The sequence below is a fragment of the Catharus ustulatus genome, chromosome 8 (genome assembly GCF_009819885.2).
Source record: "Catharus ustulatus isolate bCatUst1 chromosome 8, bCatUst1.pri.v2, whole genome shotgun sequence".
Lineage (NCBI taxonomy): Eukaryota > Metazoa > Chordata > Aves > Passeriformes > Turdidae > Catharus > Catharus ustulatus.
Window position 1 is genome coordinate 2,833,954 of NC_046228.1, and position 27,635 is coordinate 2,861,588.

The following is a 27,635-nucleotide window of genomic DNA, read 5'->3' on the forward strand; positions in this document are numbered from 1 at the left end:
CCAAATTGTTGGGTTCCCTGCTGTTCTGTTGGTGGCTCTGGTTGTGTCGTCTGTCCCCTCACCTGATGGAACTTTTTTGGTCAATATTATCAAGATCTCCCTGACAACCTGGCAGCTCCCTCCTCTGTGCTTCCTCTGTAACCTTTGTGGAGCAGGCAGTGGGAGCTGGCAGTGCTGGAAACCCTCGTGCCCCTCGGTGTGTCCCAGCTCTGATAAAATGTGATCTTCTCTGCATGGAAAAGCTGTAGGGGAACTTCTCTCACCAAATTAAACAACCTCATTTCCCTGGGAGTATTGACCCAGCTGAAGTGAAAAAAAAAAATCACCCTTTTTGTTTTAGGTGTGGCACATTTTATGTCTCTTTTTGGACATTTAAAGAGTAAAAATTCAGCAGTGTGCGAGGAAGCAAAGAGAATTTTTATTTTGCTTGCCATGCACTGGATAATTATATGTTGATTACCTTGAGGCTAAGGCAAGGAGAAATGGTTCTAAAGTGAAAGAGAAAAGATTTAGATGAGATATTGGGAAGGAATTGTTCCCTGTGAGGGTGGGCAGGACTGGGATGGAATTCCCAGATTTGCTGTGGCTGCCCCTGGTCCCTGGCAGTGCCCAAAGCCAGGTTGGACATTGGGGTTGGACACTAGGGACACTGGGAGGTGTCCCTGCCATGGCAGGAGTGGCACTGGATGAGTTTTAAGGTCCCTTCCAACCCAAACCATTCTATGATTCTCCCATGCTATCTCAAAGTTTTCTTTTGGAGAGCTCCTTTGGAGGGATTTACTGCAGAGCTTTTGTCTCTCTAGCTCACTCTTGTTAAAAGCAATTTCTCACCTCACTTGATCCTGTCCAACACCAAAACATGGATGAACATGCCTGGCCTGAGTGTATCCCAAATGAAAGAAAGCTGATTCTGAGAGCTTTGGTAATGACCAGGAGATAAAGCCAAAAAAGTCTGACCCTGTCAAGTAATCAACCTTTCATTTGAGATCCCACTTGGTTGCCAACTTTTCCTCTTGGCTATGATGGCATTCCCATCTGTCCCAGGTTCCCTGGGTTGGGGTTTCTGCAATGTGCTGTTCTGGGAACAGCCTGGGCTAAGGCTCTGCCTTCTCCTCCTGTCATCAGCAGGAGACAAATTGAAGGGATGGGATCACACAGCCTCATCTTTTCCATGCTGCAGTCTGGTCTTGAGGCTGTTGGCAAAACTTTTACCCTGCTGAATTCCTCGGTGATGAGTGTTATTTCTTTGACTGATGTGTGCAGGCAGGGGAACATTTCTACATCACTGCCCAAACTTCCTAAAACATACTTAAATAATTTACATAAAATCCAAATCTGCGTGTGAAATATCCTCATGAGTCGAGGGTTTATTCACTGTGAATCCATTCTGTGAGTGGGAGGAAACCTAAAGTGTCTTGGATAAAATGGCCTTTATAAAATATAGATCAATTTCCTAATATTTATGTCAGATGCTTCTCATTATGTTTTTTTTTCCTTTCCTTTCTTATTTCAGTCTGAAACTGCCTTAGCAACCCCTTGCTAGCACTGCTTCATGTGGATGTTAACACTAAATCAGGAGAGTTTTTTCTGTGTCTGTCTCATTAAATATTATCTCTCTGATTTGCCAGTGTGGATGATAATAGGGACATTAAAAAGGCATGTATCTGTAATTGCTTTTTAATGCCACTGCTATTTATAGGTGATCTGAGTTTCAAAGTAACATGGAAAGTCATGTAAAAACATAAAGCTCTTGGTGATAAGGGAGTGCCAAGGAAAATGGATCATACATGAGGTTAATTAATTCAAGTAGTGTTAAGGTTCCTAAAATGAAGCAGATTTCTGTGTTGTGGTTGTGCCAGTCAAACTCAGGGTTGTACTAAATACTGCAACTTCAGAAGCAGTAAAAACCTATAAATTTCCTAGTTTTGTATCAGCTTTATTAACAAAAGTTATAGCAGTTCCAGGTATGACAGATGTAACTGATCCATGAATAATAGGAAAAAAAAAAAGTTAATTCACTTCTGTGTGGAAACACAGCCCTACATTTATCCAGCAATCCTGGTTCTCACTTGTGCATGACACAGTTCCCACTGCACAGCAAGCTCAGGAATCTCCTGAAGGGTTTTACATCACTGAAAACTTTCAATACATCACTTAAACCTCAGCTGGGGCTCTCCAGAATCCTGCTGAACAGTTTCCCAAAGGCTTTGTTCCTTCACACAGTTACACAAAATAAAGCAAAGGCTGCCAGGATTTCTCAGGTCAGCATAAACTTGCTTCATTTAAGTGTGAATAAATCTGTGTGATGTAAGAGGATGGGGCACCAGGTGTATATATTTCATATTAAAGTAGATAAATGTAAGCATAAAATAAAATTCTGAAGGGGCTTTGTGTGTCCAACTTGCTTTAGAAAAGACTGATTTTCAGGGAGTGGTTACCCCAGAGTCTGCAGCTCTCTCTCAATTAACAATAAATTTTTAAGACTGTTTAATGTATGTGAAAATGCATATAGCAGTCCAAAGTATATATATGAATATATTAGTGTGCACATATAATTTCTGCATGTTTCACTCACATTGGGTGTATGAATAGTTTGCCTATAATCCTGTGGAAGTTCATTTTCTGGCAGATGAATCTGTATTAATTCCTAAAACCCTGAGCAACAACGGAATTAGTTTGCAGTGTTAGGGGGGAAAACATTACAATAAAAATGAAGCATACTTTTAATTATCTGTAGTCATTTGGATGAAATCTATAATGAGCTTGATAAATGCTGATGCTCTAAGCATCAATTTTTCAAATGACAGTAGAACCAAAAATATCTGGGAAGGCATTGTTAGCTCAGACTGCACAATATTTTTGAGGTCTTGGTTAGTAGGAATAATTAAAATGACTTATGTAAGATAAGTGTCATATCTCTGTCAGCAACTAAATGTTAAATGTTATTATAAACTAATTACTTCCTGGAATTGAAAAGAAAATTATAATTTTGTGTCTTAACCACTAAAAGATGGTGTCTGATCCTTCTCTCACTGTCTGCAGTGACTCCAGAGCAGCCCCAGAGTGGGTGAGGAGCGAGTTTGGACCAAAATCCTCCCTGCAGAGAGGAGTCAGAATGTGCTGCTGACGTTCATCAGCTCCTAAATGAGTGAAGGAGAGGGAGCTGGTGCTGTGGGGTTTCTCTGTGTCTGTGAGTGCAGGAGGAGGAGGATGCTGATGGCTCAGCCCTCTGCTGTCCCTCCTTCCCACGTCCATCTGCTGCAGCCCTGCCTCACCTCTGCACAGCCACAGGCGTTGCTCTGATGCTCCCCTGCAGTCCTTTGCTGTTGGATTGATGGGTTTAATTTGCTCACAAAGGGCTCTGACACATGGCAGAGTCACAGAATTAGATTCAGGGGAAGTGCAGAGCAGAGAGAGAGGTGAAAAAGCAAAGAAAGTTGTTAAAAACTAATTTGCCCTTACTGATTTCACTGGTTTTTCTTCCTGTGCTGCCTGAAAAACACGAGCATGGAGCCTGGCCTGGGTGGGGAGCGGTGTCACCCCATTAAAGGTCCCACTGATGCCACATCTCATGGAATTAGGCACTGACAGGTGCCAGCCTCACACCCTGTTGTGGTACCCACAGGTTTCAGGCTCCTTGAAGAAAAGCACCAGTGTGGTCATGTTGCTTTTGGTGTTTTTATGCACTAAGGAAAATGTTTTAACAATAAACCTCAGCATGCAAGAGGTGGTGAAAGAAGAGCTGGAGGGAATAATGCAGGGAAAAGGAGAGGCAGTGGAGAGATGATGAAGAAAGGTTAAGGCAAAATGCAGGGAATGTAGGAATTAATGGGTAAGAAAGAGAAAGGAGGGAGGAACATTTCAACCCTCATCCTTTCAGCTGCCTCCACCCTATAAACTCACTCACTGCTTGGTAGCTCAGCCCATGGTTTTGTTTTGAATCACCTCATCCTAATTTTAAGTCATACCTTGAAGCAGAATTAGGGAAATCAGCCATGATCTCCTGAGTATAGCCTGGTATTATTTGAGATATCCCTCCAGGCTTTCCCAGCACACCAAAGTTCCAGATTCCAGCAGCTGATCAGAGTTTGGGGTGGGCTCCCCTGCCCAGGGGCTGAGGGTGGGTGGGAGCAGCTCCTGTCTTTGAGGATGTGTCTAAGTGGTTTAGGCACCATGCAGTGACAGCTCTGTGCCAGAAATGTGCTGCTGCAAAGGCAGAGAGCAGCTCTGGGGTTTGGGGTGGGAGTGGTGCTAACAGGAGCTGGCAGGGTCCCACACAGCTCTGCCTGCTCAGGTAGGAACAACCCTAAAAAACCACATGAGCATCCCCAGGCAGCCTCCAAACAAAACCACCCAGTGGGGATGTTCCTGGCACAGTGGGGATGTTCCTGGCTGGTTTTCTGTCCCACTAAACCTGTGCTGGGCACTGGAATCAAAACCTTTTCCAGGGGAGCAGCTCCAGAGCACTGCACACTGTGATTGTGCCCTGAGCCTGAGCACAGAGCTGCAGCCAAATTAATTGATCTTGATGGAAGTCACTGCTTTAATTGGGAAGGAAGAGTGGCAGGAGACACTGAGAACATCCTTGTGAGCTTGTGTTTCATCTCAGTTTCCATCCTGCATTGATCCCTGGCTCATAAAGGATTCAGAGCACAGCAGGAGTGTATTTGGGGGAGATGTTGAATGTTTCTCCTCTTCATGAGATATCCTTACTACTGGCCAGTGGAGGAGTCAGAATATAGGAATTTTGGTCCTATATTGAATATTGAACCTTTGGTCAGACAACCTGCAGCTTATTTTAGGGCTTTTGCACCTACTGAGTTTTAAAGCAGATTTATAGGTTTGGGATTTAAACACAAAGATCCCCTTGTGATCTCTGCCCTCTTCACCCAGTATTTTAAAAGGTTACTGAGAGGGGCAGTGAGGCAAAATGAAGACATTATCTCTAAAAGTCCACAATTCTGCAAGTGAAATATGAGCACAGCCTGCTTAGAGCAAATGGTTTGTGCTGGTGGCAAGGAGGAAATTGTGGGTTTAGTTAAAAACAAAAATGCCATTTCATGTTTTAACAAATTGGCAGAAATGGCAATAAAACTTCTTTAAGATTAAAAATGCAAATGCAAGCCTACAGGCAAACACTCCAAAGCAAGAATAAGGTACAGAGAGGATGGAATTGTTGGTTGGAGTCTAAGGATAAACTTGGGCTCTCTGACTTTTCATTACTGTGGGAGCTTGGCTTCCATTAAAGTATTGCAGATGCTTGCAATAACCTTTTGTAATCCCACAGCACTATTTGCATTTTGTTATTTCTGTTTTAATAAGTTCTGATTTTTCATTGGACTTACTTAAATTTCTATGTTTATAAATTTTCCGTGTTAAGAGCAGTTTTCTTGGATCTTACAACCAGAATTCCGTAGCAGTCTGAAAATGTTCAGATGCAAGTACAGTCAGACAGCTTGCCCAGTGACATCTGTTCAGCAGCATAATTTTACTCAGCTACGAGTGACATATTTAATTAACTGAGACATTTCAAATAGAATTTGACAGCTTTCCAGCCCAGTATCTCCAAATTTACTACTGACTGAAAATATGCCATCCTAGGAGTGTTACAGGGCCTAGGAAGAATTAGTTTTATGAAAGGCAGTGCTGGGATGTTGGAAAATAATGCATCAAAAAGATCATGACTGCCACTTGTGATGTATGTGCCTCTGAAACATCTCTGTGATTCTGGGGAGGCTTTTGAGCCTTGGTTTAATCAGAATTTCCTGCATCTGCAGCTCCAACGTTGCACAGGCAAGATCAGAATGTCACAAAAAGCTCTTAGATTATCTTGTACAAGTTTTAGTGGAAGCATAACGCTGGGAACTGTGATTTTCATCAGCAAGCACAGCCCTGCCTTGTGAGGAGCAGATCCTGGAAGGGCAGCAGGAGCTCCAGAGCCCTGTCAGTCCTTAGTCCACCCAAACCCAGAACTGCACAGATGGGTCTGGGCTCAGCTGCAGGGAGCACAGCCCATTCCTGCCACAGACACTTCAGAGGTGCAGGAGTTCAGTGGTTATTTCCAGCAGAATGTTTTCACTTTTGGCACTTTGCTTCAGGGTTTCACTGAAGCCACTTCCATTACCCGAAGTTGAAACCACTTAATGTAGCTCGAGCAGTAAAGTGTCCCCAAAGCAGGCAGCCTACAGGCTTTTCCTCATGTACAGGATTGTGTTTTCCCCTCAAAAATCCATTAGCCAATAAGCACCAGCACCTCTCTGATGCTGACAGCAATTTGTGGCTGGTGCTGTTCTGGAGCCTTTCCTGAAATGTTTATTTTTCATGGCACCCAGCTCAGCTGAACCAGTGACAGGATTTCTGTTAATGCAGCACACAGGGGAGCTCAGGGAGCTGATATGAAATATTCCTCAGCAGGACAACTCCAAGAGAGGTGCTGTGAGCTCTGGTAGATCAGAACAGGACAGTGAAAGGCAGTCAGGAGGTCTTTGAGGTTAACATGGGAATGCTGGGCATCCAGTTGTGAGTTTGGCTTGGGGATGTGTGAGATTGATCAGCTCCACCATGGAAGTGCTGCCATCCCCTCTCCTGCTGGAGAAGTTTTGCTGTGTCTGAGCTCTCTTGTGGATTCAGAGTGAACCTTGCTGTTCTTCAATTCCCCCACATGTTGTTTCCTCTCTCAATCCCATCTGAGGTGTAGGGTCACCTAAACCCTCCCATCAGGGCACCCTGGACATCTTGACCAGGTTTAAGCCATTTTAGGGAAATAATTTGTTTTTACCTCTAAACATGTTATTTATCTTTATGCTTTCCCCACCACGCTGGTTAGCAGCAGTCTCTTCATTAATGTTTTGGAATTCAAGTGGTAAATAAACGCTACAGTTTTGGCAAGTAAAAGGTGACAAAAATGTGACAATGAGTGATGGAAGGGGATGTGCATTGAGGGCCCAGAACAGCACAGGAGGCCACCAACGTGCTGGATTTAATTTCAGTCTTTGCCTATTGAATTCTGGGGAGGTGAAGCTCATGGATTATCTGCCCAGCAGTCAGGAAGGAAGAGAGCTCTAATCTCTGGGTGATTGCCAGCCAGGAGCTGCATTTCTGCCTCAGCTGTGCAGATTTGTTGGCTTGGACTGTGCTGTTCTGCACCTGAGAGTGCTGAGTTATGGACACTGGGTGCTTGGAGGCTCTGAAAGGTGCATTTGTCCCTCTTTGGATGTGTCCCTCGTTGGATTTGTCCCTCTTTGGGTTTGTCCCTTTTTGGATTTGTGCCTCTTTGAATTTGTCCCTCTTTGGATGTGTCCCTCTTTGGATTTGTCCCTCTTTGGGTTTGTCCCTCTTCTCTCCCTGTTCCCAGCTGAGGATGGGAGTTCCTGCTCCCACCCATGGCTCTCACCTCTACCATGGGTTTGTCAGAATTGGTTCTCAGTGTGCCAGGCACAATTCCACTCATCCCAGGGATATATTTTAACATGGGCACCAGTGGGAACAGGATTATATGACTTTCTGCATCAAAAGGACAGGGTGCAAGCACAAAGATTATTTTCCAAATCTTGTGTATGATCTGCTCAAATTCTCTATCTCCTGACCATGTGAAACAGATTGCAGGCTGCTACCACAGAGTTACTCTTGAAACCTGGGATGCTTGGTTGATTTCTCAGCTATTATAGTTTTATTTTACTCCACTCTTTTCCTCTGAATTGTTGTGCTAATTAAGCTCCCAAATTTCAATCTCTCAGGCTCTTCAATTATGACATTGCAGCCCCTCTGTGGCAGCACACTGGAGTGTGGCAGATAGGATATTATGGAGACATTCAATGGGAAAATGTCCAAAAGCAGTTCAAATCACTTCAGATAATTAAACAAGGGGAAAGAATGTGGCGTGTTTAAAGAATATGAGATGGTTTTGTGAATATAATGGTGTTAGGTACCTGTGCATGGGAAACTCATTACCCATGCTGAACTCATTTTTTACATTGTAATGAGAAAGAAGAATTGAAAAACACCTCTGTGAACATCATCTTTGTGAGTGCTTGCACTGAGACCTCCACAGCAGAGGCAGGTTTAACAGACTTGTTTATTTGCTCTGGATGTACCTGGTAAAAAATGCAGCAATTGAAGAAATAACAACTAATTTCAGTGTAAAGGTCAAAATGACCTGAATTGAGATGCTTAAGAATTAATGGAGTAGGCTGGTGTCAGCAGGCAGAATAAATGACATTTTTTATAACTGCCTGTTTGAGTCTCTGTGCCTCCCCCAGATTTAGGAAAGGTTTCAAATGCATCACCAGAGGAATTTTCAGAAGAGTTTGTAAAACAGAGTGAGGCAGTGCTTGAATGGGGGAGAAAACAGACACTTGGTCATTGGGAAGGACAAAAAAGAGTAAAAAGTCAGAGTAAAAGACAGAGGTGTGGGAGCAGTCCCCCTGAGCCAGCCCTGCCTGGCACTGTCCCACAGGGCACAGCAGCTCTGCCACCCTCTACAAGAACATTTATTCTTCCTAAAACAGCAGCTCCTAAAGTAGAGTGACTGCTCAGAGCTGTGAATCAGAGCCAAGGGGAAGCAGAAAATCAACCCTCAGAGCACACAGAGTGTTATGTTCCTCTCCAGAGCTCAACAGGGCACAGCACCTTCACTGCTGAGAAACCAGGGAACCAAAGGGGGCATGCCTCTGATGTTGAAACCCAGGGTCTGCTCCTGCTGAGATGATTTTGCTGAGATTTTTACTGAGCAGCACTGACATGAAAAGTGCACAGTTCTTGTCCTTTTTTTACAGCCTGGTATTTTGTACTTGGTGCCTGGATGGCTGAAGGACAATTTGATAATAATCTGCACTCATGTAAATGACAGATGCAGCAAGAAGGAAAGTAATTGTCTCAGCTGGTGAAAGGAGTGGGCTAGGAAAAGCTGGAAAAGGCTGGATTTTGGGAAATGCATCATGACAGTAACATCTGTTGGAATGCACAGTAATCTCCCCTGGAAAGTGGTGGCACCAGCATTGCTCCTGACATTTGCAGCTCCATGAGGCAGAACCTGGTTTGATCTATGGCACACTTGGCTTCCAGGAGGTCCTCTGTATGATCCACTAGATTTTTTCCATCTCTGACTCCTGTGACTGTCTGTCTGACTCTCCCTGGGTGATGAAATATCATTATAACCTTTGGAAATAAAATATCGGCGCCTGGAGAGCAGAGACTGATTTTCTCATTTGCAAGTGAGAGGCAGTGTGTTAAATTACCGCTCCTGTCATTAAATGGATTGAGGAAAAAAATCTGATGTGCTTGAACCAGGACATCTTTCCCCTCCCCAAAGAAACCACCTCAGATTTCACCTTGTGGGGGGCCAGGAAGGTGAGGATTAGAACTTTAAATAACATTCATCATATTCTCTGAGGCTTAGGTTACTTCTTGACACCTGAAAATGTTTCAGCAATCTGACATGGAAGCTTTCTACTGCCTTACAGAGGATGAGGGAGCTGTGTCTGTCAGAGATCAGGAGGCATAAAATTTATCTTTCTGGTCCATGGAAGCTTCTGCTTGTTCATTTGTCTCTGAGAAATTTGATCCTCAACAACCTGGTTTAGTGGAAGGTGTCTGTGCCCATGGCAGGGGGGAACTGGATGGGCTTTACAGAGCCTTCCTTCCCAAACCATCCTGGGATCCTGTGAGATGTGAAAAAATCACCGTGCTGATGAACACAGAGACTAAGTTCCTAAGTAACTGTGCTCAAGAATTGCACTTCTGCATCTTTGGAGCACCAGTGAGAAAGCTGTAGTGTTGTTCCAGCTGATTTTTTAAAATCACATCAAGCAGCTGATGCAGTTCTTCATAGCGTTTGTTTCTGTCTCTTCATGCAGGGCAAAGTATTGATAATCATCTGCTACTGCTGAGCACTGTAGCTGGAACATTTGAGGCTCCAGACATGGTGATGAATTGCCCTATGATACATTAATGTTATTTTGATCCCTGCTCTTTCAGAATTACATCGATCCAATTAGGTTAAGTAGCTTGCCATCTAAATTAATTTACTTTCTTCTATTAATCTCCTTTACTCTGGGTCAAAACCAGAAATGTAAATCAATCCATTATATTGTATATCTTTGGTGGGGGGTTGGAAGGTAATTGAATTACCTAATAGATACATATGCTGGATTGATTGTTTGGTATGTGGAACATTATTGCCATAATTGCAAAGTGAAGTGGTGCACACTCCGTGGTGGAATTTCAGTGTTTGTTACACTTCATTTTCATAACCTGTCAAGAAATGCCTTGCTGTCCCTGGGTACCAACCTACATACCCAGCCACACAGCTTTTAGGATATTGGACATTTTGCAAGTGGGGATAAAACTCCTTTCTCTGCCAGGACTTCCTGGCAGTGTCTCAGAGGTTCTGACCCTCTGCAGCGTGGAGAAAACCTTTCCCTGGCTCATTCTCAGATTTGGAACCAGCACAGATGTGGCAGCACTGATGTCTGAGTCACCAAACTGAAGGAGGGTTGGAGCACTCTCCTGAAAAGCTGTTCTCTTTTCCTGGTGGAATGTGACATTTCCATTGTTTGAGATCGTGGAATCCCAGAATGGTTTGGGTTGGGAGGGACCTTAAATCCCAAAAACCTCTCAGTGTCCCAGGCTGCTCCAAATCCCAATGTCCAACCTGTTCTTGGACACTTCCAGAGATCCAGGGGCAGCCACACCTCTGTGTTCCACATTGGAGCATTCCTTGCTTTCTTTGGGATAGTCCAACAGTGGGATTCCATCATCTTGGTGCTCTTACCAGTCTTTGACAGCTCACACTGGGAATTCTTACTTTCAGCCAGTATTTTAGAATCTCTATCAAACTTTCATCCTGACAGAGACATTGTTGACACCAGGAGTTTTTTTACCTGCTACATTTCCTCACTTTAGTGGGGAGAACTTTCCATGGAAGACTCAAACAAAAATAAAGCTCTGATGTGAGGGAATGAGATCCAACCCAGTGGCTGCAAACCAAATGTTGGCACAGTTAAAATAGATACAAAGTGCAGTGACTTTAGGCTGGGCTTGGTTAAATTCCTGCCAGGTTTGTGATAGCTCCATCTTCATGGGAGATCCAGGCAAGGGCTCCTTGCAGTAGGAAAATGGATCTGGTTCCCTCCCTGTCATTGTAGCAAAAGATAAATTCAGGTCAAATGACCCCTGTAATGGAGCAGGGCAGGCTGCTGATCACAAATCCCTTCTGGTATTCAAACCTATGGATCTCTGAAGTATTTTCTAAATCTGTGCCTCAGAGCAGAATGAGCAGCAGCAGAAAGGTCACCTTTATCATCATTGCTGTCAAACACCTTGGAAACAGCAGAGCACAAAGCAAGTGTGTTGCTCAATCACTTTGCCCTTCTGCCACATCTGTTACCTTTACCTGTACTTTGTACTTTTTACCTGCACTTTGTGCCATTAAATGAAACTCACTCCCTGTCCTGGATGAAATCCCATTTCCAAAAAAAGTGCACAGCAAAACTCTGTTGGCTCCAGTGATGACATCTTGCCTTTACAAAGGCAATTAATGCCTGCTGAGTGCAGAACTTAGCAGAGTTAGATAAATAATAATAATAATTATGAAAGCAGTTGCTCTTTGTGATAATGAGACAGTAGGAAACAGAAAGGGACTTTTTGCAACAGTGAGTAGTGACAGGACAAGGGAGTGGCTCCAAACTGACACTGGGTGGGTTTAGATGGCATTTTGGGCAGGAATTGTTCCTTGTGAGGATGGTGATGCCCTGGCACAGGTGCCCAGATTTGCTGTGGCTGCCCCTGGATCCCTGTGTGCCCAAGGGATGTTGGATGGAGCTCTGAGCAACCAGACAGAGGGGAAGGTGTCCCTGCCCATGGCAGGGGTGGCACTGGCAGATCCCAAAGGTCTGTTCCAAGCCAAACCATCCCATGATTGCTGGACAGAGCCCACTTTGTTCCTAGCAGGGTTTGTGGGGGCTGCAGGCACAAGAGGTGAGATCACCACTGCACTCAAGAGTCCTCTGAGGCACCACGGCTGTCCCTGTGCAGCTGCTTGGTGTCATTGATTATTGTGTATTTGTTATTTATTGTGCATTTATTATCATTTACTATTGTGTATTTATTGTTTATTGTGTATTTATTATCATTGATTATTGTGTATTTGTTATTTATTGTGTATTTATTATCATTTATTATTGTGTATTTATTATTTATTGTGTATTTATTATCATTTATTATTGTGTATCTGAATCAACACAAAGTTTGGTTGGGCACCCAAATCCTGCTCTGGGTGTGGTGGTTGCCTGAGATCCAGTTGCTACAAACCCACCAAATGCTGCAGTGTTTTAACTTTCCATATCTATTAAAATGCTAATATTTCCCACAAGCTGAAAAATTTAAAAGTTAAATGTGAGAATCCCTGCTTGAATGCTCACTATAATGTGTTGGGGCTTCATTTTTTGTCTTGCCACTTCTTTATTTTCTTTTTTTCCTTTTCTTTTTTGTTTTTGGTCTTTTTTTTTTAGTTTAATTCCCTTTTTTTTTTTTTCATTTCTACTTCAAGAGAGGTTTTTGAAGCTGGATTTTCTCCCTAGTAAGTGTTTGTAGAGTTCCTAGCACAACCAGATCCTGATGGAGCCACTGGATGTTAATGTGATGCAAATTAATCAGTAATGAAAATTAAATGTGTGTTTATGCTCCAGTTATAATGTTTATAAAAACACAAGAAATGTTTACCATGACTGTGCAAGGTTCCCACCACAACATTTGCAAGGGTGCAGCATTCACCAGCTTTAAATAAAAGAAAGGGCCTGGTTTGTTCAAATGCACAACCCAAGGGAGAAACACCTCTTTGAAATGGAGCAGAATGAGCATTGTGAAATGCAGAGCCAGGGATTTTCAATATTCTACACTCCCCATTTCTCTGAAGGTGATGGTGACACATTTATCTCTTGGCTCCTTCTGTATTGTGCTTTTGCAGCTCACCAGAAATTTTGTCAAAACTCAAGGGTGTTTGTGATGAGGAGCACAACTCAAGACCTAGGTTAGGAGTAAATGTGAATGAGTGTTCCTCCTTCTGCCTTTGTTAGAAATGCTCTTTAGATAAGGAGTTGGAAACAGATCAATAGCAAAACTTCTTTTTAAAAAAAAAAAAAAAAGAGGCAGATGCAGCTTTCCTTCTTCCATGAGTTCCCCACAAAAGGAGAAGTTTTCATGCACATACCCCTCCCTGGAGATTCCTGGAAAACAACAATTGCAAATCCAAAATTTTTATCTCACTGCCAAAGGCAGGAGGGGAAACATGGAGAGAATGGGAACAAAGTGCCTCATCCCAGACATGATCCTGCATAGCTTCCTGTGCAATCCTTACATTTCCATTCGTGAATATCCCTTCAGATGATCAGGATAAATCCAGTGCTGTAAATTCTGTGATGTTCATGAGTGTTTTCCCTGGAGTGTCAGTAGGAGGAGTTTGTTTCACTCACCAAGTGCTAAATTAATCTTTGGGTGGCCACTTGCTGATGAATACAACAGATTAGATGGGAAAATACAGAACACAGGGGAAAACATTTTCCTTTTCAACAAACCACCATTACTTAACAATACTCTAAACCCCAGCTTTCCCATTTAACCTAAAATGTGTTGAAAATTACATGGAAGATTCAACACTGAAATGTGCTGGCACAGAGTCCTCATTTGGAAGAGAAAACAGTCTGGAAACTTGTAGTCTATTCACAGTTACCACAGGAAGTGTTCATGTCCTGCAGCTCCAATATTTGGAGTTCTCTTTTCCCTTATTCCCCGTAGTCATTGAATCCTTAATGCCTGGCTTTGATCCTTATCTCAAACAGAACAGCTAAAGGAGAAATTCAAGGTGAGGTGGCCTCAATGTTCCATGTGCTCTGTTTTTTTTTTTTCCAGGGGCCTGCTGGCCAGAGGCTTCACAGAGACCCATTATTTGCAGGATGGCACTGACGTGGTTCTCACACGCAACCACACGGTAAGGCTGACAATCCTTACAGTAAAATAAAAATGTTCTCTGCCACCATCTGAGCCCTGAGATGAAACAGCTCAACGTGTGATCTTTTTTTACTGTTGCCTTCAGTGTCTTTGTGACTGCTCTGATCCTACACATGAACTTTTAGAGGCAGACTTTAAAGGCTTCAACCATCTGACTTTTAAAATTTGTGACATTTTTTATCAGCTTCTTGGAAGTAGAGCCATTAAAATTTGATAATTACAGCAGTCATGGCTGAGCAGGGTTGGAGAAAAGCCCTGGTTCTGCTTGGGGAAAAAAACCCTAAATATCTGATTTCCAGAGTGCAAAAGTTCATGTCAGAGGTTGGAAGGTTTGGGTGCCTTTCCTCACTGGGGAATTCGTGGGTGGGGTTTGGGAGATGGTGTTGGTTGGGTTTATTTTTAAATCCAGGCCATAAGTGTGTTGTGGAAGTACTTTATACTTGTATTTGTGTGTATGCATGTGTATATTTATGTACATGTATAAATATGGATATATACAAAATATGGCTCGTTAAAATCAGCAGTGAAAACCTGCTTTTTACAAATAAAAACCCCTTAAGGCAGCAATGCTTTTTGTCCTCTGACAGCATGAATGCCTTAATTAGAAATAATGCAGCAAGCCATTTTAATTACAAAGCTTATCTTTTAATCTGCCTAAGTCCCATAAAGTATTTGTTATGTTGTGGTATTTACTTACTGACACTGCCAGCAGAGACACCATGCCTTGTGTTCCCATCCATAATGGGCTTTGCTGGGATCAGGGGAAGGAATTATTTCTCTGCATAATATCTTATTTCTGAAAAAGCATCTTCATTATGGCTGCAGACACCCCAAGTAAAGCAATCATTTTGAAAGCTTTCAGCCCTTTCATTTTGCTGGGTGCTCATATCTCCTTCAAAATCAGCTCAGGAGAAAATAGTCATTTGTTTCAGGAGCAGGAAGGCTGCAGAGACTCCTGAAGGAAGCAAAAGAAAATAAATGAAGCACATGAGTCTTTTAGAGATTTACCTGAGTTAACAGCAGCATGTGTACAGCTAATGACAAGTTTTCCTTGCTAAAATACAATATCTGTTTGCATAATGGCAAAGTAAGTCATGATTAATAATGACAGTGCATTTTGCTGCCTGAAAAAGAGAGAAATCAGTGAATTCATTTTTCATTAAATGCTGCAATAGGGTTGAGAAAAGATAAGGCTCCGATTTTATTTTTATATCTCTTCTTCACTGAGGACATCAATAGAGTCTGGAGATGAAGCCTAATCCGATTTCCCATTGAAAAGTTGCTTAGTCAAATTCTGCTTGGAGGTCAAAGCAAGGCAGCTTTGTGGAGCTGTCACTTGGGCAGTTCTCCAGCACACAAGTCAGGGTCTAGGTTATTTTTCAATCTATAGCACCTGGAAAATTGTCAAAAACTGCTATTTATTAAAATATCTCAAGCAAGGGTGGAGTGCTGTTTTAAGTATGATGGATCAGCCTTGGCAATTATTTGTTTTTAAGGGGTCACCCATTTTATGTACTAGTTTACAGGAATAAAAAGATCTGATAGCAGAAAAAAAATCCTGCAATTCAGTGGAGTTACTGAGCTAGAAATCAATTTTCTCCCAGTCCTGTTGCAGGCCATGCTCTGATAAGTTTACATTTTTGATATTGAACTTTGGCATCACATAGCTGGATCTCAGAGAAATTGTGAAATGGGCCACAACCAGGAGCTCAGAGTTAATAAAATGACAAGTTGTATGTGGAGAGGGAAAGAAATCAGGCCCTTTGCCATCATTCACTCCTAGATAAGGACAGCTGGAGCACAGCAGCAGCTGTGTGGGGTGAGATATTGGCTCCCCTCCCATTTCACTGGGCCTGTGCTCAGCTCTGCTGATGCTCAAACCCAAACATTTCTTTCTCTGAGCTTCACCTCTGCTCATGCTTGCTTTAAGCAATGAGAATAAACCTATTTTATTTTTGGTTTTAGCATATTGTTATTTATTTAGCATATTATCATAGACTCGTTGCTTGAGTGGGGGGAAGGCATCGATTTTTCTTTTATCAGCTGGCTGCATGGAACTGAAATAAAGTGAAATAGTGCACCCACACTTGACAGCTTTGGCATCCATGGCAGTTGTGACTGAAGTGATCACCCCCAAAAAAACTCAATCTATGACTTCCTCCCTTCTCTTGTGGCTTTATCTTTGCTAATGTGTTACTGACTCTTTATGAGGATTGATGATAAAAATTCCCAAGAGTAAAACACTCTCACCCTGTTTCTGTCATTCCTTCCACTGGGAAAAGCCACTGAGATTTGTATTTACAAAGTCAGAGCTGGCTGTTCTGTTTTCACGAGCTGGAAACCAAACAAACATTTTTCCTGGTATAAACTTCCTTGCAGAAAATTCCTGTCTGGATCGTTCCATCTTGCCCAGACTGTTCCTTTCTCCACCAAAACCAAGGTGGTTGTTAGAAATCTGCTGTGAGTGAACACCATGCCCCAGCCTGGAAAGGTTAATTAATGCAATAATGAACCAGCCCATACAAAGGCACAGGGACATCACTGTCAGGATGCAGCACTGATAATTTCCCTTGCACTAATCAGGAACCTTTTACAGCAGAATTTTCAGTTCCCAGGTGCCATTCAAAGGACCATGAGAAAAGAAACTCTGGACATGACACAATCCTTGCTTTCCAGCCAGTCACATAATTGGGAATGCAATATAACCTTTAGTCAACAATAAAATTAGCCTTGATTCCAGACAGATATGTGGATGTGCTTAGAAACCTTCTGTGTGTTTTGCAGTGGGTTATTAAAGAAATATAATAACCTAGCCACAAAATGAAATTGGACTGTTGTCTCTCAAAATAGAAGACCCCTTTTATTCTTGGTTGTTTTTAATAACATGCAGATACTTGGTTGGATATTTCAATAAAAAATTTCCTTTCCAACCTGTCTCCCTTTCTTCTCATTTGCTTTGCGAGTTTTTTTTTTAAAGTTATAGGGTAGGGATTGACTCTGTTATACTTCTATTTTCACATAGCTACCTTCTATAGGGATACAGAGGTTTAAATGTCCTTAGATAAAAATAGGGGTCTCTATGGAAAGAATTAAAATGCAGCAGCTGATTTGTTCTTCTGATTAATTTTATAAAATATTCAATGTTGTAGCTTTAAATAAATAACACAGAAAAAAGGGGTCAGTCATACAAATTGAACATTCTTGATCCTTTAAAAAATAAGAACACAAAACTAAACAAAAAACCTCCTGTAACCTTTTGGGGTTTAGAAAGCACCCAAAGTTTCCATTCAGGAGCTGTTTGGCCTGTTGAGCACAGAGAATATTCGGTGGGACAGAAAAGGTCTGGCAGTGTGATTCTGAATGCTGTGGCCTGAAACTGATAATCACCTTTGTCAGGAAAATGAATCCACAAACACCAGAGGTTTACATCCAAAAAGGAGACAGAGGAGTCCTTTTACTTTACTTGAATTAGAGAGCCCATGGGGCATTTCCCTGGGGTCTCTCAAATTTTTGGAAGATGCAGCCTCCCTTTTTATCCTAATTCTCTCTCTCTGTCCCCATTGCTGAGGTACTTGAGAGGCACAGATTTCCCCAACACTGATACCTGAGATACCCCTCTAATGTACAACCCTCCCCTTTAATTCTTAATTCTTATGGAATTTATGGTTTTTTCCCCATTGTTTCTTTCATCTTTCAAGATCCAATTTCATTTCTCAGCAAACCTACAGTTTGTAAAGACAAATATCTTTTCCCATCCATCAATCAGTGGAATCCATCCCATTGCTTCTTTTATCTCTCAGTGCTGGTTTTATTTACCAGCAGCCCCACAGCTTGTTTGAAAAGACAAATCCCTCATTCCTTTCACCTTGAAATAAAAGGGCTGGAAAGCCAGGAGCAAAGAGCATCTGTGAGCACTGAAATGTTTTCTCTTCCTGCCACAGGGTCACTGCTATTACCATGGCCAGGTCCAGGGGCACCCCGAGTCCTCCGTCAGCCTCAGCGCCTGCTCAGGACTCAGGTGAGCCAGGATTGCAGCAAGGTTTGAGTTCCTGACTGCTGGGTTTGACTTTTATTGGATCATCAACACTGGGGAAGGGAATGGAGCCCCAGGAGGGGCTAAGGGAGCTCAGCCTGGAGAAAAGGGGGATCAGGGGGAATTTCTGGTTCTGCACAAGTCCCTGCCAGGAGGGGACACCAGGGGGATTTGGGATTTAGGGACAGGGACAGGAGGAGAGGGAACAGCTCAGGTTGGGCTCAGGGTGGATATTTGGGAAAATTCCTCATGGAAAGGTTTGTCCCCATCCCTGGAGGGATTTAAAATCCATGTGGATGTGGCACTTGGGGACACGAGGCACTGGTGGCCTTGGCAGTGCTGGGGATGGTTGGGCTCAGTCATCCTAGAGGGCTTCTCCAACAGAAATTATTTCATCTCTTTTTGAAATGTTGGATGAATCCCTACAAATCATTTTCCCTCTATGTGAGGAGAAAAAACCAAGAATAGATAACACAATTGGGGGGGTTTCCAACCCCTTCTCTCCTGCTGCCCACCCCTCTCTGTGCCCATTTATTGGCACATTTTCATACTGGCAGTGTCCAGTGGCTTCCCAGGCCCCTTTGTCCTCCAAGCTGTTTCACCAGTGCTGTCAGCACTGCTTTGCCAGCTGTGGAATCCCTCACTGTCCAGCAGCCCCATCCTGAGGAGAGGTGGCTTTGGAAATCAGAGATGGATGATACAGGGACTGTTCATGGTTGTGGAGCTCAGTAATTGTGTTTGTGGCAGGTAAGATGCTCAGCTTTGGGGTTTTAGCTGCCTGCTAACAGCAGAGTAGCAGATTCCTATCTCTGAAATCCAAACCTCTTCTGAATCTGACAAAGGAATGGGCTGACAACATTTCATGCACACAATGGACACAGTTCAGGAAACAATTATCTTTCTTACTTGGACAATCAGAGACTGGTATTTACTCACAGAGCTGTTCCAAATCACAGTAATTAACTGTAAATTGGCTCGAGAATTCTCCCTGGAAAACCCAGTTTTCCTGTCAGATTTCCAGCTGTCTCAGCCTTTTCTGGGTTTAATTTATCCACAAACAGCAGGAGTAGCTGGAATCTTTTCCCCTTGATTTTGCATTTTGTGCAGTAGTGGCATTGTCAAGGCTTTTGTAAGGGAGCTCTGGGACAGAGAGCAGAGTTTGATCCCAGGACCCCTCTCCCTCTGGGAATGACCCATTTGTAGTGGGTGGGATTCTTTTGACTCATTCCCACACAGAGAGGGGCTCCACTACGGATCCAGCATCTTCCAAAAGTTTAACAAACCCTTTACATGAACAGTCAGCATTTATTCTCACTGTAAAATATATCCTGAATTTAAAACCGTGGTTTGAAAATCTAATGCAGAGCTCTCAGTATTTTAGTTAAAGGTTGCTAGCTCCACAAGGAAAATGTGTATAATGGGACAGGGTCTGCATTGATGTCCCTGTTCCAGAGCTACCTGGAAATGAATCACTCTCAGAGAAAATACCCTTCTCCACATCAGAAATATTTTCTTTCTTCTCCAAAGTGCTCTCTTTACAGCTGTGGAGCTCCCAGAGTTTCCCAGGTTTAGGTGGTTCAGATATGTCAAGGCAGCAGATGCTGGCAGGGACATTTTCCTGACATTGCAGACAAGTCCCCAAAGTGCAAGCTGACAGGATCAGGCTCCTGCCCTGCAGGGGAGCAGAGCAGCTCCTTTTTCAGTACAAAATTGCAGGAATTTCCTTTGCAGTGCATGTTTTGCTCTAGTGGGAGATCAGATGAGGATAAATCTGAGTTTCTGTGCCCGTTTCACTGCTGAGGTTGGTACACAGAGTGTCCATGGGTGAGAACAGTTTGTGATAAGAGTTCTGTGCCTGCTGATTCACTCCACCAAACCTGTTCCACAGCCCAACACAACAACTCCAGACAGCAATAACTCCTCGTGCTTGATCACAGAAACACAGAATGGTTTGGGCTGGAAGGGACATCAAAGTTCACCCAGCTCCTTCCACTAGACTGCTGCAAAAAAAGGACAGTCCAGAAGAAATTCATGGCTTACTTTGCTGGCAGCTTTGCTAGCTTTAAATAATAGATATAGATAGAAATAGATTAGATATAGATATATATAGTATAGATGATGATATAGATGATGATATAGATGATGATATAAATATAGGTGATGATATAGATATATGATATAGATTAAATATATAGATATAGATGTAGATACATGATACAGACATGGATATATGATCTAGATTAAATATATAGATAAAGATGATACAGATATATAGGGTAGGATAGGATAATGTACTTTCCACCAGCTTGCTGGAGCAGGAACTCTTGTTTTTTCCATGGATAAAGACTCCAAGCTGCAGAGCAGACACTTAAGGCACTGTGTGGCCATGGAGCCCCAGGTGGGGACAGTCCCTGGAGCAGCCCTTTCACTTGCAGCAGCTGCTGGAAGGGAGGCCAGGTCTCGTTTTCAGGGCCTGTTCCTGGCTTTGTGACAGTTTCTAAGTGAATCAGACAAATCTCTCTGTCTCAGTTTCTCCATCTGTGAAATCCATTTAATGATTCTTACCTACCTCACACAGCTGCTGCCTGGAGCTGGGGTTCAAGTGCCTGAAAAACATCTAATGAAAGGAAGTGCATGCTGTCAGCCCTCTGAAATCCTGGAGAACCAATATCCTCCCCCTCCCAGCAGACAGGCACGCTGGGCATTGTTCCAGGTGTGGATAGGTAGGGGCTCTGCATTTTCCCCCAGATCAGCAGAGTTCATTAAAAGACATGAAACTACTCCTAAAGAATAGGTTCCACATTTCAGTGTGCTCTGAAGCCTGAGTGCTCAGCAGCAGTCAAAGAAGCAAAAGGGATCATAGGAATTACTGAGACAGAAATAGAGGATAAAACAAGAACCCTCATTACCAGCTGATAAATCCACAGAGCGCTCACATATTGAGTTCTGTATGCAGTTCTTGTTTTCCCCTCCCCTGCTCCATCTCAGAAGAGGAAGAAGCATTATATCCAGAAAAGGTACAGAGAAGGGCAAAAATTGTGATCAAAGGTATGGAGCAGCTTTTATCCAAGGAGAGAAAATAGACTGGGATTTGTCACTTTTGAAAGGAGATGACGGAGGAAAGGAGAATGATGAAACAAGGTTGAATGTCACGCTGGGGAGGGGACAATTACTGAGCATTCTTCATAACCACAAAATTAGGAGACATCAGCTGAAACTTTGGAGCAAAGGAAAGTACTGTTTTTATTCACATAACAGTGCTGGAGCTGTCACAGGTGGGTATCAGTGCAAGAAGAATCAGTGGGTTCCAAAAAGAGGTGACAATTTGGGAAGGGCAGCTCAGGGAGCCTCTGCAGGGCTGCCAGAGCCTGAGCTGTCCCTGACACTGCTGCTCTCACAGCTGGGGCTGCTTGTTCTGTTCTCACCTCTCACCCTGAGCTCCTGCTGTTGGCCAAGGTGCTGAGCTGGAGGAACCTTGCTCTGAGCTCCCCCAGCCATCAAGGTCTTCCCTCCCCGTGGCTGAGCAGTTGAGTTGTGTTCTTATCTCCTGAACATGATGTGAGGAGGAGGAATTGTGTGACATCTGAAATCTAAGGTTGGTCTGGTTTAAGTTTATCAGGCAGGTGGAGGGGTGAGAGGTGAAGAGGAGGCTCAGCTCTCTCAAACTCACATTTTTCAGCTCTGTTACATCCTCACACACATAACAGTCGAGCTCCTCACCTCATGTAGAGCACAATGGCAGAAATGGTGAGATTGTCACTGAGAGCTGCCTCAAATGCAGGTTAGAGGAGAATATGATCATGCCTTAATCTGCATCCTGCTGGCTGCTCTGAGAAGGAGGAGCTGAGTGGCAGAGAGGAAATGCTGAGTGCACGAAAAGGGAACAATGGCTCATCAGGATTTGTGTGTCCATTTGGATCAGAAAGCCAGTTGGACTGTCAGAGCTTGTGGGAAGGTGAAGGTACCATGGAGTTGAGCCATTTCCTTCCTGTGCTCAGGAAAAGCCTTCTGTTTATGCTGCTTGCAGCCTCTTCAAGTTTTTAGCAAATAATTTTGGCCTGTGGCCACCGCTCACATCTTCTGAGATAAATTTGTTTAGACTTGAATGATTTTTCCCTGATCACTTTCTGTGAGTGCTGAATGCACCAGAACTGCAGCCTGGAGAAGGGCACAAACCTCCCTGGTCCAGAGGACTCTGGCATGGGATTGTGCAGCTCCAAAAGCATCTTCAGGGACCTCTTAGATGGGGGGAGCTTGAGAGGTGATCCCAAAAATTCCTTGGGAGCCTAAGGATAGAAATGTCCCAGAAGCTTTCTCCTTCTGAAACGCCACAATGCACGTGAATATCCTCAGATATTTTACCCAGTTGTTAGGTGTTTAACCCAGGCACACATACAGAAAGTGTTCAGTCATTGTGCAGCCTCAGCAGCAGCTGAAAGATGCAGTGTCCAGAGGGACAGGGATGGGGGGAAGGCCCCAGAGTGGAACTGATGCTCATTTTACTGGGACTGCAGAGTTATGGTACCCAAGGCTGCCAACACCATTTTTCAAATGGTCTGGCTGAACTCACTGCAGCCCAGACACAGGCAGCTGAAGAGGGGATTTAAATGTGACACTCCAGACACCAACTATTTAAAAAAGGAATGGAAGTAGGAAACCAGTGAGAAAAAGAAATGTAAATTCCTCACGACTCCTCAAGCATCATTTCCCCACAGAAGAAGAGATTTCATCCAGAAGTGAAGCTAGGAGAAAATCCCTGTTGAGAAAAGCGCTGGTTTGGATGTGAGCTTTCCCTTCTTGCTGAAGAGCTTTGAGTTCATGTAAACATCCTGCATGGTTTGTAATTTATCTGACCAGGAAACTCCTGGAGGATTTTGAGCTCAGCGTTAGAAACCATTCACTTTCTGGGGTTTCACAGCTTCTGTGGGCTGCCTGTTCAGGGGAGCAGCTCCTGGCCCAGGGTCACCTCTGTGATCTGATGAACATCATGTCCAGCCTTTGACCATGGTGTGCAGGGCACCCCCAGGTGCACAGGGACCCTGCCAGGACAAGGATGAGGGATGGCCCCTACCCAGGTGTCTGAGCCTGCTCCTTCTCCATCCTCTCTGCTTCTGGCATTTACTGGCATGGGCAAGTTTGAGTCTTCTTTTCCTGGCTCTGTTTTTGCTGCAGGGTGCTCTAAAATGTAAATTGGTACCCATGCCAACGCCCCTTTCCTTTCCTTTCCTTTCCTTTCCTTTCCTTTCCTTTCCTTTCCTTTCCTTTCCTTTCCTTTCCTTTCCTTTCCTTTCCTTTCCTTTCCTTTCCTTTCCTTTCCTTTCCTTTCCTTTCCTTTCCTTTCCTTTCCTTTCCTTTCCTTTCCTTTCCTTTCCTTTCCTTTCCTTTCCTTTCCTTTCCTTTCCTTTCCTTTCCTTTCCTTTCCTTTCCTTTCCTTTCCTTTCCTTTCCTTTCCTTTCCTTTCCTTTCCTTTCCTTTCCTTTCCTTTCCTTTCCTTTCCTTTCCTTTCCTTTCCTTTCCTTTCCTTTCCTTTCCTTTCCTTTCCTTTCCTTTCCTTTCCTTTCCTTTCCTTTCCTTTCCTTTCCTTTCCTTTCCTTTCCTTTCCTTTCCTTTCCTTTCCTTTCCTTTCCTTTCCTTTCCTTTCCTTTCCTTTCCTTTCCTTTCCTTCCCTCATTCCCTTCCTCACCCACATGTGACACTTCTCTGACAACACAGTTACTGCTCCTTGCAGCCCAAAAACTGGACACAAAATTGCATTTTCTCTTCCCATTCAAGTAACTCCTTGCAGAATTCCAGGAATCAAAGTTGCAGCTCGATCTGCATCCACTCTGGACAGATCTGTCCTGCACTGAGAAAGGATGAAGTGTGTGCTGCAGCAGTTTCTGGCCATAATTCCATTTCAGAAAATACATTTTCAGGTTTGTGAAAGGCACTGGCTGGAATAGAAGCTCTGTGAGTAATGATGTGTCTGGGTGAGAACACCTCCACCACTCCTGCAAGATGTGCTACTGCTGCCACTGCCCTTTGAGATGCTGCCCTTGGTTGATTTGGGTCAGATTTGTTATTTTAATGGAATCCTGCTGTGCAGTCTAGTAGGATAATGGGAATTTTTGGCTCTCCTATTGTGCTCTTCATCAATAGATAGTTATTTTTCTGTGGATACTAAAATTCCCTCCATTTTAGAGGTGTTGTTGCAGAAAGAGGTGACCAGGGGCAGTGGTGGAGACAGGAGCACATCTGCCTCCAGACTCCCATTCTCTGTATTTCTCACTCCTTTAAAGTTAAGGAATGACCAAACCATTTGAAAAATATCTAAATATCAGCTCTATTAGAAAAACAGTCAATAGATCATCCTGCTCATTTATCCCCATAGTATCCATCTGCAACTTATTAAAACAGCCTAGAAGTGAACTCCTCATTCACCACTTCATTTTTCTTCCTCTTTTGTTTGTTTGCCTGCTTACTTGCCTGGGAATTTGTTATACAGAGCCCTGGGAATGCAGAATGTATAATATAAATAAATAAAAATGCCCTCTCAGTGCACAGATCACCCCCTGGGATGGTGTCTGTTGAGCAGCTCAGGGTCACAATTCTGGTGCCTTTTCACCTAAAACTCCTTGAAATCCATGGAAGAGCTGTAGGATCAACCCCTGTCCTTCTGAATTTGTAACATTAAATGTGGAATGAAGGAGCTGGAGGTTTCCAGGTGCAGTGTCTGTGGGCAGGACGGGCTTTAAGTGAATATTTAGCATGATTGCCCTCTCATTAATTGCTCAGGACATCTGCATTCCTCTGCCAGTGATAACAGAGCTTTTTTTATTGTTATTGTCTAGAAATGAGTATAACTTTGAGCTTCATTAAAACCAAATGTTTAATTGCACTCACAGATCTCAGGTTTATCAATTTACTTAATTTCCCCTGTATAGTGCAGCAGAATAATATATAATAGTTTCATATAGTGCTGTCCCAGCCAAGTTTTGCTTCAGCATCACAATTTCTCAGACAAGTATGTGTTGATGGTTTATGTTGGCAGGACCTTTGCTTCTGCTGACAAGTTGGAAAAGAAAAATCCCATTTATATTTTGAGATTTCCTAAAGCCCATTGATTTATGAAATACGACTGGCCTCGCTTTAGGTTTTGTTTTGGTTTTCCTTTTTAAGAGGAAAAAAAAAATTCTATTTGATTTTATCGACAGTTTAAAAAGTGGAATTATTCCATTAAATTGCCTTTCCCTGATTGAGGGATTCCTGGCAGTGGGAAATGATGTGAGCTATGTTTTCATTGCTTTTGAGATGGGGAGAGCTCTCCCATCTCATGCAGACGTTCCCAGGTGGCTCAGAAGGGAGCACAGGAGGAAATCCTGGTGATTTTCCACGTCCAGGGGATCAGCAGGGATGTGCAGTGGCTGGGTTGGGGCTGACCCCAGGCACCAGCAGGGACCAAACCCTGTGCAGAGCTGGAGTCAAATTGAAGCCAGGCTCAGGACCACACTGGAGCTGCTTCCAGTTGGCCTGGAGCCTGGGAGTTGATGTCTGGAGTGCTCTTGGGATGGATATTTCCCTCCCTCTCTGCTACCAGTGATGGAGAAGACAGAGGGATCATTCCAGGTAGGGCTGGGGTTGTCTCTTGCCTTTCCTGCCTGCCTCATTTACAAATCTTTCTGACTTTCCAGCATCTGTAGGTTTGGGACTGAGGAAAACACAGAATTAGACACCTGACACTAAAATTTGAATACTTCATATTGCTTTTTTTCCCTTCAAACATTCATAATCCTGGGAATTCTGGTAGTCTTTTGTCTGATAGAAACCCCACTGATTTGTTTTAAAGACTTGATAAAATTTCTTTGGGGGTCTTTATATGATTTCTGATTGGGGATCTGTAGTTTAATATACCACTTGCCACATTAATATATTGTTTGCCACACTGGAAAACACTATATTGATTAACATTAAAGGCTCCTGAAAAATAGAAAAGTTTCTGGGAACATGGGCTGACTCAGGAGTGTGGGAGAACCCTGTTAGAGAGGGAGACACAGAAATGGTGGAGGAGTAACAGAGGCTTCTTGGAGAGAAATAGTAGCTATGGATTTATTTTATTTGCCTCAAATTCTCAGTCCTGTATGACTGGTGGGTATTGTTCACACCAAAAAAAAAAAAAAAAAAGAAAGGAACCATAACTCTTGACTTGTTACATTTTTAAGGTGCTGTGTTTGGCACTGCATGATGGGGGAAAAAATGCAATTGTAGGAAAAGAAAATGAGTCAAAAACAGAGAGCTGGCCAAGAAAATTCATATTTGATATTCATTATCTTATTACAGATGGTCACAAGCCAAGTGCTGATATCCTGTAGGCAGCACTCAAGGGATAAGTGTGCTTTAAATGAAAAGTCTGTTCTCCTTTATGCAGAATCTGCAGATTTTCCTCATCCTGGGGTTGCTCCATAGGCAAAGGGAAACTCCTGAAAGGCCCACGCTGTCCCTTGGGATGGGAATCAGACTGGAATGCTCAGGGAAAACCCAAATTAATCTTTCTGAGGTCTGATCATTTGTCCATACCCTCAGCAGTTTAAGGAAATGAGGGGTAAAGAAATTATTTAGTTCTTTTTAAAGAAATGATTATTTAGTTCTTTTTAAAGAAATGGTTATTTAGTTCTTTTTAAATAAATAGTTATTTAGCTCTTTTAGACAGAGATTGAGTACATGAGGGGCACATTGGAAATGTGGCATTGATGTTGCACATTTTGATATGAACTCCTGAAAACAAGATGCTCACTTTAAAATATTTTTTTAAAAATTAAAATTGAGAGAACTCAGGATACAACTAACTCTCTCACTTTCTAGTGTAAGTAATTAAAGAAAATTGTTCAAGCTTCTAATTTCGAAAGTGAATGTTCTAAGAAGGGCAAATTTAACATTAAAAATAAACCCCTTCATGCTTTTCTGTCGTTTCTGAGCTGTCAACCCAGGGAGCTGCTCAGGCTGGCCCATTTCAAACAGTGACTAATGGACTCCTGCCTCCAAAATTAAATGATTAATTGCACAAGGCAAAGACAACAATCCTTATTTGATTGTGCTGATTACAGGGCTGCTGGTTTTTGGAGTAAAGGGAATATATTGTCCTAATTTCCTAAATCCTCCAAGGAGCAAGGCAGCTGTGGCAGTAATTTAGAGCTGTGGGGTGTGAGGTTGCTCAGATCAGGGGTGACCTGCCCGAGGTGGCTCCTGTGTCAGGAGGGTTTTTGGGATAAATCAGGTTTTTGGCTGCTGGGATAAATCAGCCCAGCTTTTCCAGCCGTGATCCATCACTCCCAGCCCGCTGGGTGATGGCTGAGTGTGTCTTACCTGCTCTGCCAAGGGGACTGAGGAAGCTGCAGATGAATTATCACACCCTGAGCCTTGTTCAGGCTCCTGGAACTGCTGTTGGACAGATTTTGATATCATGGCTTTCCAGGCTGCTTTTCTCTTTTGGAATTTTAGCTGTTCCAGTCACCAGTAAAATGTCTGTTGGTTTGGTGTTAATGGTGCTCTGAAGCAAAATTGTGCAGCCAGCTTGGAATTAATACTTCAGGTAATTCATTAGCAGACCAAAGACTTTGAGTTT

General features: G+C 43.1%; 1 protein-coding gene across 1 annotated transcript in view; it reads left to right on the forward strand.

The window, feature by feature from the left end:
- The window catches only part of ADAM12 (ADAM metallopeptidase domain 12), a gene marked incomplete at its 5' end in the record, with an annotated part of 173,682 nt that overhangs the window by 82,948 nt on the left and 63,099 nt on the right, over nt 1–27,635 (forward strand). The window contains 2 exons of the mRNA XM_033066008.1: nt 13,906–13,984; nt 17,946–18,022. Of these exons, the coding sequence (XP_032921899.1) occupies nt 13,906–13,984; nt 17,946–18,022 (156 nt within the window). The remainder of the gene's footprint in view (nt 1–13,905; nt 13,985–17,945; nt 18,023–27,635) is intronic.